The 19,657-nt window shown below is 38.8% G+C and overlaps 1 protein-coding gene across 1 annotated transcript; it reads right to left on the bottom strand.

Annotated features, from left to right (window-relative positions):
* Window positions 1-222: 222 nt before the first annotated feature.
* Window positions 223-19,098, bottom strand: LOC110053493 (uncharacterized). Its single transcript, XM_089282837.1, has 16 exons — window positions 18,923-19,098; window positions 16,918-17,023; window positions 16,164-16,261; window positions 15,447-15,606; window positions 14,336-14,511; window positions 13,258-13,435; window positions 12,934-13,115; window positions 12,437-12,533; window positions 11,864-12,009; window positions 11,349-11,496; window positions 9,252-9,433; window positions 8,759-8,903; window positions 8,196-8,377; window positions 7,683-7,848; window positions 5,956-6,099; window positions 223-3,490 (listed from the first exon to the last, which is right to left on the bottom strand). Exons 1-16 carry the CDS (start codon window positions 18,976-18,978, stop codon window positions 3,227-3,229), a joined length of 2,430 nt encoding a protein of 809 aa, XP_089138963.1. The 5' UTR covers window positions 18,979-19,098; the 3' UTR covers window positions 223-3,226.
* Window positions 19,099-19,657: the final 559 nt, after the last annotated feature.

Below are 19,657 nucleotides of genomic sequence, written 5' to 3'. Positions count from 1 at the left end.
GTGCAATTCGCCTTGTAATTTACCCTATTCCCACACTTCATTATGTTGCATGTTGCGTTAGTTATCATTTAGGTTTTTTTTTTTTTTTTTTGGGGGGGGGGGGGGAAGGAAAGGGGGAAGGATAAAAACGATACCTAATGCTGAAGTTTTAGTGTACTTAAGTTGTCTGGCCTTCAGAAAACCCATTACAACCTTGAGAAACGACAGTACTTTCAACAGTGCTTGGTTTAATTAAAGAATATTTATTCTTGTATCCGATTTCCTCTTACATGGAAATCGTTGATAATAATTTTCGTCGTCATCAGAGTCAAAGTTCGTTCTCCTAGATCACGTTAACCTGCGAACAGGCCTCCGGTAAGCCCCAACGAAGCGAGGGAGCCTCCCCTGTCCCGCCCCGATCACTTCGCTCTCCGAATTCTTCTGTTTCGCGCTCGCCGAGGCACAAAGAAGCTAAGTAGTAGTAGTTCGCAGGTTAAGATCACGTTAAGTCTGTCACGCTTGGTCATGCTATCTTAGGTTCCTGCACTGGCCGCGGTTGTTCGAAGGCTGAATAGTGCTTTATTCCATAGGTACTGAGATTTATCCACGAAAATCATAGTGAATTGATAAAATTGGTACTGATTCTAAATGTAGCCAATCTGGAACACGAACGACAAAATTTCACCGTGAAAAAACATCGTTCGTCCAATCAGCAACACAAACGACGAATTTTCACTAATGATGAAATGAACGTATTTAAGAGAAAGTCATCCGAGAGCCGTTGCACAAAAACCCGCACGCTTTGAAAAATGGCCGAGGAAAGGTTTGCTTTTGTTTGCTCAGTTGAAGAATTTATTTTAGAACAAGAAAACAAAAATACAGCTCAAAAAACTGAACGAGGTGTAAGATTTCTTGAAAGGATTTTTGAAAACGAAGGACGAAGACGGGGAAATTGAAGATATTTCAGCCGTTGAGCTGAATGAATACATTAGTCAATTTATCATCTCCGTCCGCGCTAAAGATGGCACCGAGCACGAGCCAACTTCACTTCGAAGTTTAATTGCCAGCTTCGAACGAAACTTGAAGAAAAAGGGCTATTCTTCCAGCACAATCAACGATTTGGTCTTTGAGAAAACCAGAGAAGTTCTTCAATCCAAGCAAAAACAGATGAAGAAGCAAGGAAAAGGGAATAAACCCAACGCATCGGTAGCTTTGAAAGCGAAGAGTTTAAGGTATTGTACGACAAGGGTTTGCTCGGTATGTGTAGTCTTGAGGCACTTTTAAACATACTCTGGCCCCGGGCTCTGGCTAAACAAAACTCTTCACTTTGGACTCCGTGGGTGCAAAGAACATCGTGATATGTGCTGGGGAGATGTAAAGTTACACAAAACGGCAAGTGGAGTGGAGTACTTGGAGTTCAATGAAAGACAGACAAGAATTAGACCTGGATCAGACTACAGCGATGACAGCGCTGTACCACCGAAACTGTTTGCGACCGACGGAACTGAAAGAGATCCTTTCGCGGTTTACAAATTTTTTGCCAGGAAGAGACCTGAGGAAATGAATCAAGACGATGCTCCCTTTTACCTGGCCGTAAACAACACCTTAAAGGCAGACTCGCTCGCAAGAAAAAGTTGGTTCAAGTCCGGCGCTATAGGCGTAAACGAACTCAACGGTCTATTGAAGACAATAGTTCAGAAGGCAGGAACTGAAAACGACAGGCTTCGAAATCATAGCGGCAGAAAAACAATGATCCAGACGCTAAGTGAACATAACATTCCATCCACGCAAATTGCACAACTATCTGGTTACAAGAATTTGAAGAGCATAGAAAAGTACAGCACTGTTTCAGTGTGGCGGCTGGTACCTCAGCTTCGTCCTCGTCCCAATCAGCCTGTCCGTCGTCCTCCGACTCCCAAAATACCGGTTAGCAGTCCACGACATTGTTCAGTGGAGCTGTTATTCAAGGTGGTAATTTTTCCATTCACATCAGCACAGTAAATCAGTCTCCGACACTTGCCACAAATCCGTGAAGTCCCGAAGCGGTGAGATGGAAACGTCTGAAGCCTTTAGAACTGGAAGGTGACTCTGATGATAACTAAATCCGGATATATTTTTATGACATTACGCAGTTTATTGGCATGGCTTCCTTTAGTAATAAACATTTGACTTTCTTGATATATGATGAAAACGGTGTTGTAAATTTTATAAGCTTTCATTAATTTAGTTGTCGTTGAGCGATTTTAAATTATTTGTTTTACACTTTTCATCGCCCCATTTGTGCAATTTGTCTACCAAATACTACACGAAAAAATCTCAGTACGTATGAAATAAACACATTACAACATGGAAAATGCTTTGCACGATTTTTAGTCACTCGTTGATACGTATCAGAAAACTCACTCGTTCGCTGCGCTCAGTTGTTCGTTTTCTAATAATACTCAACTAGTGAATAAAAATCGTACAAAGCATTTTCCATGAAGTAATCTCTATGTCCACGTATAAATCGCTATCCAGTGGGTAGGTGTTAACAAAACAAACCATGTTATCCGCTGGATACTGATTTATCCGGTGGATAGCGTTATCCACCTTTCAAACAACCCCGGCCTGGTCTTTAGAAAGAGGATATAATAGTTTAATGACCGAAAAAAGTAATTATACAGACTTCATTCACATGCAAATCAATTGAACGTAATTCAGCATAATATTGTTTGGCTTAGTTTTACCCAAAGACCACTTTTTCATGTGACAGAATCGCCTGAAGGAGCTGGACTTTCCAGTCCCTTTATTAATTCCTAGGTGATCCCATGCATGCAATCAAACAATAAGTCAATACAGAATCGTATCTTTTCTGTAATTTTACGCTGCCCAGGAAGACGCCCTTTACTGAAACATTTGATCATAACATTTGTTCATATAGTAGATTCATATTAACCTACAGTGGCCACTTGTAGCCATCTTCTGTTGGGGGACATTCATGTACCAATTATTACCTACATTCGCGTATTTCCATCCATTTTTGAAGAAAAAGAACTACATTCATGTTAGTTACAACCTTACATTTCGTAACGTTAATTCGCATTTCTGCTCTCTTGGTATCGGAGTACAATGACTATTGAACTCTCTTGCCACCTAGCTAGCCTTCGCAACCTCTTAAATCTCTACAAGCAATCTTAGTACCTAGTAGTTGACAGATTAATACGCAGTATCATTGTAGTATTTGATTGCGTGACCATACATGCACCCCTTAATTATACGACCAAATCGGAAATAGTCTCTTTTTCAAGAACGCGCTACAGCAGTTGCTGGATGAAGCTTTGCTCCCGGCGTCCTTTTCATCATAATTTTCAATCATCTCCTTGATCTTGCTCCACCTTTCCCCCAGTGCTTCTGCTTCCTTTAGAAACGGCTGGCTGATTGTTGGGTCCAAAGTCTCGTTCTCAATCTGCTTGCTCAGCAGCTTAATGTAGTCTACCTTAGATTGTTTGTCCTTCATCTCCCCATATCGTATCTGGAAACAAAATATTTACAGTACAAAATGTGTAAGAAAAGAAAAACACACAGTTCTCTAGTCTGATGTCTTTTTTTAAGTTGTTCTTGAAGCACAACCAAGTGTGGATTCGTCGTCTCGTGAGGGTAACGGTCTTTTTCAATTCACTACCTTATAATGCAGGTTATTAAAAACTGGATCATTGGATAATGCTATTCGAGAGTTTTCACTGGCTTAGCCATCATGGGTTATGAGCCATTATTCTTGGCTTGCACTGTCACGCAATATAAAAATAATTCGAAAACCAATCGGTGGATAAAGTTAGAATATTGTGATGTTATAGGAGATTGGTAAAGAAGGCACCTCTCCAAGTTTTAAGGCTGTGCGTTTTCCTAAACTTCAGATATTCGTCGAAATATTTTGCGCAAATTTACCAAGCCCAGTACGGAGCCGCCATGTTGGTGTACCTCCGTTGGACATCAACATGGCCGCAGGAAAATAGTGTAAACATCTGGAACTTACTTTGTCTATCTAGGCGACTGATTATCTGTATCTATCTGAGCAGACAAGCATTTACATAAGCACTTTTCCTAACACTTTAACTTCTGAACAGGCTAAAAATCACGAGATAAGTATATATTTCTCGACAAACGCGTTCGTAGCTTTATGTCACGCACCGCCATAACTCTGAAATTCAAGATGCGCTGATCTCCAGACGAAGCAAGCTACTGAGCTGAAAAGTTGTAAACAGATATAAATTTACCCCCTCTTATGCCTGATGAGGATAAAAACTTTGGTGGCTCTTTAGTTTTAGATTTTAGAAAATGATGACGTCACGTGCAAGCCAAGGATACCATGCTCTACGAATATGGTAATCGTAAGCGTGATTTTTTTAGGACGTTTTTATTTGTCCTTTAACTTAATTTGCTATATTTTCGGGGCTTTTTTAATAAAACAATTATTTCACTCACGCTTGTTGGATATGAGATGATTATAGCCAACTCGGCGCAATGCGCCCACCATCTCATATCCAACGTGCCCTCGTGGAGTAATTGTTAAGAAGAAACCATCAATTCATGTATCAAAGGCCACGTAACACAACCCTGACAAAGCTGAGGAACGACTGGAAGAAGCAGCTGGGCTTTCAGTTGCTACTGCTGTAAACGTTTTATTTTCCTTTTTTTCAATCACAAATGATGTGTATGAGTCAACACGTAGGGGCCAAATGTTTCATGAAGGCTATATTTGCTTGGTTTATATATTTCTGAACCAAGTTTGGCAGATGACCTTTCTTTGTTCTCCAGTTTATTTTAATTTGGAAGTTGTGACAAAATGTCAGATTATGACATCATAATTGATGACGTCGCCAAAACGTCCTATAATTTTTTGTAAAATCTGATGGAAAGATTATGTCATTGGAAAGGCCTTGACTTGAGGAGTAAAATGCCGGAAACCGTTTTTTGCTATGATGATTATTTTTCGAGATATGGTAAGTTAAATATTTTTTTGTTATCCCACCCGGAATTTGCTTAACCATACTGTCCTTCTTAAGTCAGTCTCTCTGGTTTATTTTTTTCAGTTTTATTCTAGGAAGGCTAATAATCTAGAAAAATAGAAAGCTTGATGTTGTCAAAAATCATATGGTTTTAGAAATTGGATTTTCGGCTTTGTTAGGATGGTATTAACAGTTAAAAAACGGGTGACGTCACAGGTTATGACGTAACAAAACTAATTTTAACGCAATAACACTAGAGGGATAATGTTTTATTCCGATTTTCTTCTTTATTTTTGCTTTAGTCATCTGGCACATCACATGTGCAACATAGCTGCATTTGCTGGAACAAAATTACGGCTCCAATTTGGGGATTTTTCTCAAGGGGGGGACCCCATATTTTGCAGAGTTATTTTTCATATTTAAAAATGCCATATTTCATTTAATTTTTGTGATATGGACAAAATTTTTTCAGGTTTCAACTCCCCTTGATGTGCTCTTTCGAACACATTGTAAAGAATATGCATGTTAAAAACTTCAAAACTGGCAAAAAACATGACGTCATCACTGTGACGTCACAACTTTAACATTTACTGACATTTTTCACGTAAATATAATTGGCGATAGGTCTCCTGTTCATCTGCCAAGTTTGGTGCAGAAAGAGTCAATACTTTTCAAGTAATGCGAAATAATGTGAAATACCCAAGAACTGATGAAACATTTGGGGGGTGGTTTAGCCCCTACGTGCAACATTACTTGAATTTGTGATTTAAGGGCCACGTTAAATTCTCGCAAGGCGTGAGTTGGTGAGGTTTTTCGCGGCGAAAACCTGTCCTGTGAAAAATATCACGTTTAAAGAGAAAGTGTCACACAAGTCAGTAGATCTTCTGTCTTCAGGAAAAAAATTAATTTCTCACTGAAAACGTATCCGTTTGATAAAGATAAGAAGATTAAACTGAAAAAAAAACACATCATGGTGACGTTGAATACTCACGTTAATTTTATCTTGTACTCTACTCGCTTTCTTCGGATCCATGTTCACGCTTAGTGAGTTGACCAACTTTTCCGTCTCGTCCATCCAGTCGTTCATGGACTTGTTTTCTTTCTTAAACTTTTCCATCTTCTGATTTATGAGCGACTAAGGTTATTGTAAAATAAGATGCATTAGAACAATAGGAAAATGGGAAGGTGCCACATCAGTGGAAAAACAGTTAACAAATTACCCTGTCGTACCCTATCCTATTGTACATTGTAGCTGCGCATTAAGTAACATTAACAGAATCAATTGCAGTTTTCTATGCCAGTGTTATAGACTCGGTGCAAAGAAAAAGCTAATTGGTTTAGCATATGCGCTGTCTTAGGGCATGCTCTAGAGCTTTCTGCTGACCAAATACGCTGCACACGACGAAATCGGACGGTGAACATTTATCACTGACAAGAGCTTCGCGAATTCGAGTTGCGACGGAGCATTATTGTGGAATTTCGCCCCTCTGCACTATCTTCTGCTCGTCGTATAGAGAATACAGATTAAGCAAAAATTATGTACAGTTTTCTAGGCTGGTTTCATTGCTTTCTTCGAGCGCCATTTTTTATAGTATGATTACCGTCAAACAAAGCACGTGCTTCGCTTTACTATAGCAGATAAAATAATTTATACAGAGCACAGGCTGTGCTCTGGATAGTTTATTTTACCTGCTACAGGCATTGGTGCACAGATGTCGCAACGCAATAGAGTTAAACGGTAAGCCAAGTTTGTCTTCTTACACGGAAAAAAGCTTTGGGCATGAATTAACTGTGATGCATATCTCCGTGAGCGGTGGATATTTTTGGCGCCGTTTTCTATCGTAAGCCTTGTTTGGCTCCGCGCATCTTATTACCCGGCGTGTAAAATGTTGTTATCGCAAGTTGCAGATTTTGCACAAAATTATCTTACTCTGTCATTTAAATTTCCCTTTGTTTCCTCTCCCCGGCAGACACCCGCTTGGTTTTTGGTTTTTGCCCACTAACATAATACCGACAAATTAGTAAAGAAAACAGCACTGTAAATATTAACAAGTTTAATAGTAGTGAATATTCAAACAGTATGTCAACTTATGCTTAACCGGGTCTCGGCCATTTATCCAAAACGTGACATTTCTTCCCCGCTTTGACAAATTCTGCTAGCTAAAAACTTCATGCGTGGATCACTAAAGTGAAATCCACGGACTTAATTTCGATAATTTGAACCTGTAATATGCTTACATTGTATGTAACTGCTAATTGTGCTGCTCACATCAGGGATGCTGCATTGTTCAGATCGCGTACATGAAGGCCACAGTGTTGTACCGATGCCGGGATTCGAGTTCACCGATGGAAAGAAATGTGAAATAAGTGTGCTCGTCTTTTGCGATTTTTTATTCGCCTTTGAATTTTTTCCTTCTAATTCTAACGGTTGTTTACCTCAATTTATAGCCTTAAGTACATGTATTCAGAAAAGCCCTTAAGTTTTCAAATTTTGTGCTCTGCACTTATCACCGAGTACTGTGCAAGTTCAGTCAAGTTAGGTAGCGTGTTGCGCTGAAGAATCGAGCCGATTAATTTCATGCAAAATTTGTATTTCAAGAATATGGAATCACATTTCTTGGGCGGATTTTGTAATCTTTCCAGATTTCTTGAGCGGCTTGGGATTGGTCAGCGGATATTGATAATACCAAGGAAATATAAGTAAATACTGCCACTGACCTCATAAGTGACTTTCTTCTTAAAAAAATGATCCTTTGGTTCAACAAAGCCTTCGTCATTTTGTGAAAACTGGTCAGGTGCAGAGTGGGCAACGGACACACTGGAAGCCACCATTACCTCATTAACTGCAGTGGCTTTCTCGATTTCCAGCAACGACGCAGTAATCCTGAGAGAAAATATAAAAGAGAACCAAAAAATGGCCGAATTATTCATGGCATCCATATATTTCTAACAATTTTAGCGACGTTTGTCCTGGCATATTAGCTCCTATCGTTAACGAAAAATTTGAAGGTGTAGCTGCAAACCGCGGCACAGTTTGCCGTTGAGGAAGACGCTTGCTCCCATCCTCTGACACAAAAATTAAATGCCTCTCCGATGAAGCATGGAATATATATTTCGTCGACAGTGCAGTATCGGGACTTATCTTGTTGCTCAGCATGAGACTGGCAATCGAAGAATGGATGTACTGAACTTTTCTCAATTAAGCTTCTTAGAATATATGTTTCAACGGACCTTTTCTTCTTTTCTATTGCCTCAGCTTTCAGTCGCTCCAGCCTGTCTTCCAGTTCCTCCGTCTCATGTGTGATTGTTTTTCCGGTCTCCTCCGTGACAAGATCTCTTCGTTGGACCTCTCTTGCAACATCCACTGCTCCGCTGACAGAATCTTCATACGAACTTATCTTATTCATAATTTCCTAAATATAAAAACAAAATAATATTATCACCATTGCACAGTCGCCCTCTAAATCTTAAACTGCAAAGTCGACTTGCAAGGAAAAAATAAACCTTCAAATTAAGCAAACAGTACATCAATAGATGTTACAATTGCAAATGACTTCGTAAGCTTTGGAGTAACTGATTGTATCAAGCACTTAACCCTATCCACCTCTAAGATTAATTGTTTGTTAAATGGTCTCTTTATAGACATAGACTGGAAAGAATGGTTGCCATACTAGTATGGAGATTTTCTCAGAGTCTACTATAACGGTAACCTTACAAATCCGCCCTGGCGTTAATCTTTATCACTAGCATAGTCCAGCAACACGCTTTCTTACGATATACACGTTTTGGTTCACCTTGTGCTTTTGTTGTTCTTCGCGCAACGCCTTCATATCATCTGCTGGGATCTCCAGTGATTTAATATCATCTTCCAGATCATCAAGGCTGTTGTTAACTCTTCCCATCCACTGACCTCCCATAATCAAAATGGCTTGCACCAAGCTATTGGCGACAACAAAGATAATGTGAGGAGATGCCAGTTCTCTAACTACACCTTTTACCCTTTACAGTAAAAGCACAAAATACGTTTTAGATGCCGCTAATGAAAAGTTAATGAAAACGATCATGACGCAAGAATGTGATCACTTTTGCCTTGCAAATCATTCCGATTTTTTGCAGTTTCATGAAAGATTTATGAAGTCGTAGACTACATTTGATAACTTTGGAATGAAGTCAGTTACAGTGGGCTTCCTCAGCTAATTCAGTGTATCTTCTAAGAATGAATATACATGTAAAATAATAAACCTGCAAACTGTTTCAAGACATGCATATATCTCCCATAAGACTTACCGGTCTTTATTGACATCATGAGCACGCCACATTTCTTCCCATCTGGAGTTCAGATCGTCTACCTTTCTTCGTAATCTTTCGCGACTTTCGTCTTTCATCACCTTCTTTTCTTCACTTCCTTCAAAGGTTTCCTTTACCAAACGAAAGTTATTGTCCTCCTGTGTCATCTTATTTTCCAGATCCTGAGAAAGTAATTTTTTTAGTTACAATGAATTAGTTAATTCAATTAAATAGAAGAATCAATCAAAACCGATTCGCTGACAAACGATGAAGACACTACTTCCATTTCACCAATAAAATTAGAATTACAACTAATTCTCTCTTTTGATTCAACGAGAAGTCTTCTCCCTGAGCACAAAGGCCATGAGATCAAAACCTAACAACCCACCTTGAAAAAGATGGGAACTGATTTATCCATAATTCCTCGCGTACGAACACCATAATACCAATCAAAAATGCGCAGAAAAAAGTTTTAAAGAACTTCAAATCTAGCATACACAAAATACATGAACAAATATTGCAAAAATATGACTTTCCTAGTGCCTAATGGGCTGTGTAAGGGTTGGAAAGGTATTGTGGTACGTAAAATGTACAGCCACCATCTTTTTCCACACAATGGATTGAAACAATATTTGTTCTCAGGCATTTTTTTTCTACTTTAGGTTAGCCCTCGTTAAGGGTTGTGGTGCCGAGCGGGTTCGGAGAAAGCTCATCGTCCACACACACATTCGTCAGTATTTCATTCAGAGCGCGTGTAATAACCTTAGCCGAGACATTTCTACAACTTTCGAGCGAAATCGGTCTTTTTGCTCGAACGTCGCTACGTTTCGGTCCGTAAATTCGTATTTTTTTCGTCCTGGACGACCTAACTCAGTTGATAAGCTTTTATCATATGTCTTTGGCTTGTGGCCGATATAACGCGCGCTCTGATTGGCTAAGAGCGAGATCTAAGCGGTCATTATGCAGCCGTAATGCCCACGGGCCGATTACGGATTATACAAATTAGGAAGAGCCCGGCTCTGAAAATTCAAGCGCATTGAAACGATGAAAGCCGATTAAAAACAGTAAGAGAAAGTAAGTAGCTAAAAGCTTAGAGATTTTTCCTTAATAAAATTTATATAGAAGTCGTTTATGACCTACCAACCGGTAACCTTGGCGGGCACTTACTAGTGAAAAACCATCAAAGTTTGCCAAGTCTTAAGTAAAGCTAAAATCGCTAAGTGAAAAACACCATCGGTAGATCTCTCATGCATCCTGAGCAGAACACCATGAAGAAACTTATAAGTTATCATCTTAGTCACAACAATTACCGAAATATTGAACTCTGTCACAGTTCTCATCAAATAGATTCCCTCTCTTTAACACAAGCAAGTGTAAATCAGCTTCCAGGATCATCACATGTCAACAATCGGGCGGTTTCTGTCGGTAGCAGTGTTTCTGATAACTGCAGGAAGTTTTAGACGTTCACAAGGCTTGTAAAGTCCATCCATAAATCCCAGAATGAAGAAGGCGAAGATATGTTGTCGAAAGCGAATGTGAAGATCGAGTTATTCTGAGCAGTGCATTCTGAAGCATTAGCATTTTCTTTCAACGAAAGACCGTTAGTTTGGACCATTTTAAAGCATTTTCTGTCTTTTCTATATGCGTTGACGTTTCGCCCCAGAAGTCGGAAAAACTCCGCCATCAACTTGTGGTACCACGATACTAAAATACCTTTTTGAGGCTGTGACAGTCACTTTTCCCGTAGAGAAATGAGTGTTTTTAACGGAATACGTAATACAGTGGTGAAGTTCACTGACTGTAGTTTTTTGCCCTGGGTTTGAGACGATGAATGAATCGGTAAACGCGTGCATCGCCGGATATAAATTGACGACTTCCGCTCGAATAATTTTTTTATTTTCTTTAATTCACGAGCCATATAATAAACAACTTAATAACCTCGACCGTTCGGTTGTTACGGGAAAATCTCAAACCTCGGCCTACCGTATTGACCTCGCTATCGCTCGGTCAATACTGCAAGGCCTCAGTTTGAGATTTTCCCGTAACGACCTCGCTCTCGGTTATTAAGCAGTTAGTAATAAAATCTCACTCACTCACCTGAATTTCGTCGAGTTGCTCCTTAACCTCTTGGATGTTAGACCCAGCAGCAGAAAACTCTTGTAATGATTTTTCATCCAAGTCATTGAGTGCCTTCCAACAAGTAATCAGGGACGAATCAAATGCTCTGACTGAATCATCATGAAGCCTAGCAGAATATAAACGAAGACAATTACTTTAAAGAAAAATGTTACAGATGCCCTTAACATGTGTTAGAGATGGTGCTTTTAGAAATGATTTTATCTGTTAAAATTATAAAACAATATTCAAATCAGTTAATCAATCAACCAACCAGTGGATTAGGAGTCTATCAGGGGAAAAATAACTGCTTTTGAAGGAGTATTTTGTGAACATGCCAAGACGATACCCTGGGTCAAATTTGGATAAAATGAATTTAGCTAAATAACCTTCCAGGCTCCAAAATTTTTTCTCCTTTACTCTTACTGTAAACAAATGAAGTTTTTCTCTATTATAGTACGATTTATGCTCTTAGCCTCACTAGACTGTGTATTAACCTTTCTTTTTCTTGTTCACTCCTAGCTCCCCGTTTTCCTGATTGTGCAATAATCTTCTTAACTCCTCCCATTGAGTCGTTTATTTTCTGTTCGTTGCTTTCAGTTTCATCCTCCTTGTGAAATGGTGTAATCACCTTGGGTGGTGGCTGGATATTAAAATAAGATTAAAGCAAATCTCATCGTAATAGTTATTACTGATGCAAATTAAATTAATTGTTTTATTATTGTTAAATTTAGTTTATGTACATATTTAGCATATTTAAATATTCATTTTTAGAATAAATAATATAAATACTTTAATATTGTGATGCGCTTTTGATCATTGCATGTTAAAAAGCGCAATATAAATTAATAAATTATTATTAAATTATTATTATTATCATTATTATTATCATTATTATTATTATTATTATTATTATTATTATTATTATTATTATTATTGTTATTGTATAAAAAAGTAGGGTCGTTTAGACCGGACGTTTAGAGAGGTCTTGTAGAATGCAGAGACTCAACCAAGAGGTATAATTTATTAAGGTTACATTTTTTTAAGAGTCCCTAAACTTTTGGCCATACCTTATAGGTTGATTGAACTGAGACTTCCACGATGCTTTTTTCTTTCTTGGATCTTTCGTCAGGTTTCCTTTGTAGCTGATGCAAGCTGCTGGATAACCTATGGAAAGAAGCCATATTGAAAAACGTTAATTGATCCACGCGCATAAAGAACCTTACATGTTGTTTATCTAAACAAAACGAAAAGTGTCTCATTGGAGCTAGTCAAACAACAACGTAACACTGTTGACCCATTCTTTCTATTGGAGGCTGACGTTCCAATGATTAGCTCGGTATGTCACTTGCCTGGTCTAGATTTCATTACTGTTTATTGCCATAGTGGACGAAAAAAAAACTCATTTGTTGCAGGTCCCACGTCGGTGAATGGGTACTGATCGAGAAGAAACGCGATTCCTGCCCCAAGAAACCAAAGAAATTCCTGCACCGGTTTGTGGCTGATTTGCAACAAATGATACTCAATAGTACTTTGCTGTTTATCTTTGCCTGAGCCCATATCTTACTTGTTTTTAATTCCTAGCAGCCTGTCACCAATTGCTGTGTATCTGGTACCCAGGGCCTGCTTGTATCGCTCCACCCTTTCCACATCTCCCTGATCCAGGCGACCGCTTTCCAAAAGCTTGTCTGCTTCACGATTAATTTCTTCCAAATTCGGTTTCTGGCTTTGAACTTTCTTGATGAGATCCTGATTTAGGGACAAAATCAGCCCAAAGAAAAAAAAATAGCAGTCGGAGGTTAAAATAATGTGCATTCGTGAAATTTAATTACAGTTTCCTGTGATATTCCGCTGCTCCTTTGAACAAATTACCACATATTACATAGAATACCTGATTTTTTTCCATCTGTTCCTTGACAACAGGAATGTTAGTGGTGCTGCTTCCAGAGCTTTCTTCATCTATGGTCTTTTCATTAAAATAAATCCAGGTATTGAAAGTGTCAGCTTTCTCATACCATTTATTCAGATTCTTGTATTCCCGATCCACTTCCAGGCCCAATTTTTCCAGACTGAAAATGATTGAGTGGTTTCAGTCTCGGAACAATAGCCCTACGCAGAATTTACCTTTCATACGGACGTATGGCATAGCTTCTACACATCTTAAGACCTTATTCATACCCCCTGTTACCCCTTATATTTCACTCGCACCTGTCCTAAATGTACAACTGGTTTCAAACATACAATTCAGACCCTTATTGTAAGGTGATTTCTCAGAATTGCATTGCGCATTCCTTCTGTGCACGATTTTTGAGTTATTAGCGCGCACACGAGCACTTGAACACACGCAACATGCTAGTTTCTTCTTAATCGGGCATGGTGACCTATATTTTATTACATTAGAGTTTCAAAATTGAAAAAAAATTCGGAAGGAAAACAAAGCGCTGAAAACGCGCACATGAAACCGTTACTCGAGGATGAACGACGCGACCCGAGGAACGATCTGAGTCGATGTCGTCTAAAACAGTGTAATTTTTCCCTTACTTTATTCAAAACATTCAAATGAATATATGAAATATCATAGATTCGAAGTGCAGAGAAAGATATGAAGACATGATTGATCATCGCAGTTACATACACAAATTAAGCCGTTGTGTAATTAAAGCCTGTAAAAAATTCAGGCTTGAACCGGGACATTGTTGCATATGCTTGAGACTATCTTCCTATCAAGTATTTCTTTAAAAAAATATTGCTTCCAACTACCACAAAATGTACCTACATGGATGAAATAACGCACGTGATTGGGCATAAGTAGGGTAAGATTGGCCCATCATATCTCTTGCGAGCATAGGGACTTATATTTCTTACTGAGTTTTTTGAAAAAGTGCTTAGTAGGGAACATACCGGGAAAATTTCTAAAAATTCGTTCGGCAATTTTTATTTCTGAGAAATCACCTGAATTGACTTGTTACCTGTTACTGTTGTTGATGACGCTTTCACAAAGTGAATTCCAACGAGTCGTCATGACTTTCAGGTCTTTCGTAATTTGTTCGTTTAGATTCGAGTCTTGTTCTTGGAATATCTTGTTTGCCAAGTTTGTTAAGTCATCGGCTGAACTTATTTGACCAACAATGTCGGTTATCAAAGCCTTGAAGAAAAAAGAAAACAAGCAAGATTGTTGTCTGATGCGAAAGCGAAACATACATGAACGGCGAACGGGAGGCAAAGAAATTGCGAGACTCGGGATCGTCGTCAGTGGCAGTAGATTTAAGTTCCGGCTAATTAACTTGCAATTTTTCTCTCTTATTTTCTCTGCGAAAATGAGCCGATATGCAGTACTGACACACTCCTTATCCACGATGAAAGGAACCTAAAAACCCTTAGCCTGCGAGCAGGCTCACATTGGAGCACAAGCGCGCGCGGCGTAGCCGCGAGCGCGAAATCGAGCGGCGAAGCCTCTTCACCAGACTCCTTCCCGCCGGATCGCTTTGCTCTTCGCCGCTCGCGCGTGTGACTCAAAGGTGAGCCTGCTCGCAGACTAAAAAAACCCTCAAAACGGGACGTACTTGCTAAAAAAAAAAGCAATTTTAATCAGGTTTTTTACCTCCTTCTTAGTTACGTGGTGCGCGGTCTGAAGGTATGTCCAGTTTTTACCAAACCACCTCCCATTCGGTAACGTGCACTTGTTTCGCGTATTTCTTACGTGCGATCTTAGGTGTCACCCATAGCTTTACTTTGAAAGTTATTGGCTATTTTCACGGTAAAAATAATTTTCCTCTCGTCATCGTTATCATCATCATCGTCATCATTGGCATGATACTTTGAATTTGACTGAGATCTTATATTAAATTGGAGTTGGTGATTGTGGGGGATTGCTCGATAAATAAATGTATAGAATTTTTTTCATAAAGTTAGGAATTCTTTGCTTTAAAGGGGACAGCAACTGAACCACGAAGTTTACAGAAGAGTTTATGAGGAGAGTTTCGGTGAGTGTTGGGTCATTCTTGAGGATGAAAATTTAACAGTTCGTGTGTGCTCAAAGCCACTCTCTCTAGCACAGACATGTTTAACTGGTTCCCTTACCTCGTAATCTTCGGTCTCATTGATCAGTTTCTGCAACTGAATATATTTATTAAGACTCTTCTTTTTGGCCCAGGAAGGAAGAGCTTCTTTTATAGAACCAATAAAAGAGGTTTTTCTTTGCTTTCTGTGAGTCTGGATCTCTTTCAATTTTGCTAGAGATCTGAAAAACAACGTAATAGGATTATAATTGAATTTCATTTATTTAGTTGAGATGTTCTTGGTTGGTTCAGTTAAAATGAGCAAATTAGGTTCTTAATGTAGTGTAAGGTCAGCTTTAGAGTCAGGATTGCAACAATGATTGTCATTTGGGGAAGTAATTCATATCCATATTAAAACTGTCTAAACTAGTAGATACAATGGCCAGAATTCGCCTTCACCCTGTATACCCTTATTTTTGCCTCATTAGTAATGCGCAAGTAATGTGAGCTAAATACAAACAGTTCTGTTGTTGTTGTTGTTTTCAACCGAACAATCCATCAATTTATGTCTCTGAATTGGAAACATCAAGTTAACATTACCCCATTGGGTGCCTGGAAACCGTTTACGATGGTTACACATTGTAGGTCACTGTAGGAATTCCTGACTTTTAGTAAATTAGTAAGTAAGTAAGTACAAATTCAACCAGTAAATGTTCAACAGTTTAAGTGGGTACGTCCCTAAGACGGACAGTGTTGGCCAGTAGGTGTTGGCCTCAGGCGGTTGGCGTGTTATAGTTACCTTGACACTTTTCGCTTTCCGTCATTCAAATAAGGCTGCCAGTCAAGAATGTATTTGTCATCGCCTCTGTCGGAAATGGTTCTGGAGAATTCTCTTTCCTGAAAGGAAGATTTTAACTTAATTTTCTTACTGTTTTTAAAGATAGACACCTTGTAATGACCGTTCTTCGTAAGGTCTCCAAGATTGATAGACGTAGAAAATTTTTCGTAAACTAGCCTCTGTGAAACAAGTAAATGTACTGATCTTGCACCGAGTAGAATTCGGCAAGCAAAATCACGCTAAGAGGTCGAGGGGTTTTCGCGTCACTGTTGAAAACGTGAAGGAGTTGTGTTGTGCATAGACTGGATGTTGACTAAAAGGGGCCTGGTAAAGAGCCGAATAATCGGTATAGCACCAAGTAGAGTCCACCATTTTGAAATTTTCCGTTTCCTTGTATACAGACCCTTTGCATAAATGCTGCCTAAATCTGAATGGAAACATAAGTACGAGAGTAAGGATTTATAAAGTACTGTTATTCAAATTTAGGTCTTATTAAAGCAAAGGGTCTACACTGTATGTACCCTGTGTAAACACTGTAGGTGAGGTTGCCATAAAATGAGTATTTGATTTGCCTTGGCGTGATGAAAAGAGTGAATAATTTCTTTCGTCGGTCTTAACGATACATAAGAAAAACACCTCCACACTTCATGTATGTATTGAACCATTTTAACATCATTCACATTCGGGCATGTGCATCTCTGGCCATTTAACTTACCAGTGCTTTTAAAGATTCACATTTCTTGGCTCTATCCTCCAGATCTTCCAAGGTTCGATTGAATACTATTCCTTTTCTCCTGAATTCATCACCAAACTCTTCAACACTAAGAAACCAAACATATAAATTAATGCGAGTTCTTACTAAAAGATGGTACTTATCTTCAGTCCTTGGGGAGGTAACGGTCAACAATGGTCGGAAGACAACCGAGCAAATAAGACAAAAAACAATTAATCCACTGATGTAATTACACACGTGACTCCAGTGTACAGTTTCACAGTCGTTTCAGGGTTTCATTTCACGTCGGGTGAGATTTAAGGCAGAGTCCACACTACGCCGGAGAAATTTGAAAACGCTGCTTCGTTTCCATGGTCAGGCAGCTTCGTTTTCTACCATCCACACTAGTCCGTCACGAACACGGAGCTTTTCGAAAATGCTCTTCAAACTGGAGGAATTTGACAGGGGCAGCTTTTCTTTTTCGTGTAGAAGGAAAACATTTTGAAAACGGATCTTTTTAAAAAAAGATTACATCACGATAATCATGTGATTTCTCTGATAGAGTTTTTTTCGGCGTAGTGTGGACGGAAAACGTTTGATGCGTTTTCAGAGTAAAGCCTCCGATTTCAGGTCCCTCGGCGTAGTGTGGACGGAGCCCAAGATGCCTCTATCACTCAATGATGCTTTAATAATAGTAATCACTTTCATTGATTTTGTTTCGACTTGGCTATTGTTGAAACAAACACTTGTCAACAATCGACTTCGCGCCATTGACTATGCTAATGTGATCCGTTGCAGGTTTTCAGGATTAATGGCAGTTATAATCCAAAAAAGAACAGTCGATGTTCCTCTATACTTGATGCCACCATTTGCACCGGACTTATATGAAAATAATCTCCCATTCTCATCTGATGGCATCTTGCCCATCGCGATGTCGATTTAAAGGAATGTTTATTTTCTTTTCAATCCAATGAGCAATTAACCCGTAGAAAGAGCTCGAACATTTCTATATCTCGTTGAAACTTCTTAAAATTGCTTTCGATGAGAAGCTTATGAAACTCTGCATTATTTTCACTTTTCCTTTCAATCAGTTACTAAATTAGAATTAAAAAAACCTTGCCTTCGCGAATGTCACACCTTCATTCGGCTCATTGCTTGATTAATCTTTCGTTCCATTTAAATATGGTAGCTCTCATTCAATTCTGAGAAGTTTAGTCCGAACACTAAGGATTCAGTTATTTATTTCGTAGCCTTTTATCCCATTTCATCACGCAATAACTCTATTCCAAAAACCACATGAAGCAATGGAGTGATTAAGAATGAACTGCTATTTATTTCGATATTTAAATGATCATTTTATGTTGAAATAATTGATCAAGTGAATTAACCCATAACTAGACTCTTTCCCCATGAATTGCGTTTGAATCATGGTTTGAAAAAAGCCTAATATTGCTGAACACAATGTCAAATTAAGTACGTTCTGTTTGCAATTAACTTTCTTACACGTTTCTCCGCTGAGATCGATGAACTGTGCAATGAATGGAAAACAACCTCCAAACACTGAACAGCTAGACAATAGAAATAAATCAATCCCTACATTCTAAACTGCTTCTTTCCATTAAACTGAAAATCAGTACGACACTTGCCCTTCGTTATAAGCATTTGTTATGGCAAACATGTCGTCGGTCCATGGCGGAAAACAAATGGCATTCTGAAAACACTTATAAACTGCGCTATCGTTGTTATTTTACCTATAAATAACTTTATCTTCAAGTCGATCGAGCATCTTCTCCAAATAATATATTAACAAATCCACTGCTTGTGCTTGTTGACTAACTGAAGTAACTTTCTCCTACATTACTCCTTTTTGATGACTAAATATTTTGGGGGATCTCTAAGTCCACAATGTTAAGTGATTGTAAGAACACATTAGCTTACCCTTCGATGACTGCTATTTAAAGTCAATAATACATGTTTTAAATTAGTATTTAAATACAGATTAACAAACCTTTTAACTTTATACTTCTGCGATGCCATGTTTGCTTTACTCGATCTCTCCGTCATCCTGTTTTAACCTTCAAGATGTGATCCATGAAAATAAGTGATAGGAGTTGTAGAGAGTGCCTCCGCAACTTTTTTAGATTTGCATAAAGGCGCCGAACATTCCTTGCGGTGAGGTTTGTTTTGCATTTGAAAAAAATGATCCACTTCTGTAGTTCTGCCGCAAATAGCGACATGGATGAGGGACCACTTAAAACCTATTGTTACCCGACTATTCAATTTTGTAGCTTTCTTTCGTCTTGCTTCAAAAGGCTTTCATTACTACAAGGGATTGCCATTGACTGAATGACACCTTCAAGAAAAAGTAGCCACGCTCAATGGTAAGTCTGGGCAACAGCTAACTATTCCCCAAGGCTTTCCAGTGACATTAGAATACAACAATAGATATAAAGGTCACAAATATCACAATGTACGCACTCCATTTATTTAAAACTGTGTTTGTTTTTTCCTTTTGTTTGTTTTAAACATGACTTGAGCACGACGGACACCCGATATTCCGAGCGCATATGCGGCGCTTAAATCTGGCTGCATTAACGAGGTAAGGAGTGACCTGAGAAATAAGGACTTTGTGTTATGTTTGCTTTAAAAAAAAAGCCGCCTAAGAAGCGAAACGGTCGAAAGGAGGGGCTGTAATGGAAGTATTTCGCTTTAAGAAGCAAGAGCATTTGCACGCTCTAATAGT

Source organism: Orbicella faveolata, unplaced genomic scaffold, assembly GCF_042242905.1.
Source record: "Orbicella faveolata isolate gen_17 unplaced genomic scaffold, um_ofav_v1 contig_12, whole genome shotgun sequence".
NCBI lineage: Eukaryota > Metazoa > Cnidaria > Anthozoa > Scleractinia > Merulinidae > Orbicella > Orbicella faveolata.
Note: the sequence above shows the minus strand (reverse complement) of the source record. Positions and strands in the feature narration are given on the sequence as shown.

What these genes read in the sequence shown, in the direction of transcription:
- LOC110053493 (XM_089282837.1), bottom strand. Translation starts at nt 18,978, where the DNA reads ATGACGGAGAGATCGAGTAAAGCAAACATGGCATCGCAGAAGTATAAA. An exon ending in CAGAAGTATAAAGTTAAAAG is followed by an intron (nt 17,024 to 18,922) that starts GTTTGTTAATCT and finishes TTGGTTTCTTAG; the next exon opens with TGTTGAAGAGTTTGGTGATG. An exon ending in GTCATCAACAACAGTAACAG is followed by an intron (nt 13,436 to 14,335) that starts GTAACAAGTCAA and finishes AATCATTTTCAG; the next exon opens with TCTGGAAAAATTGGGCCTGG.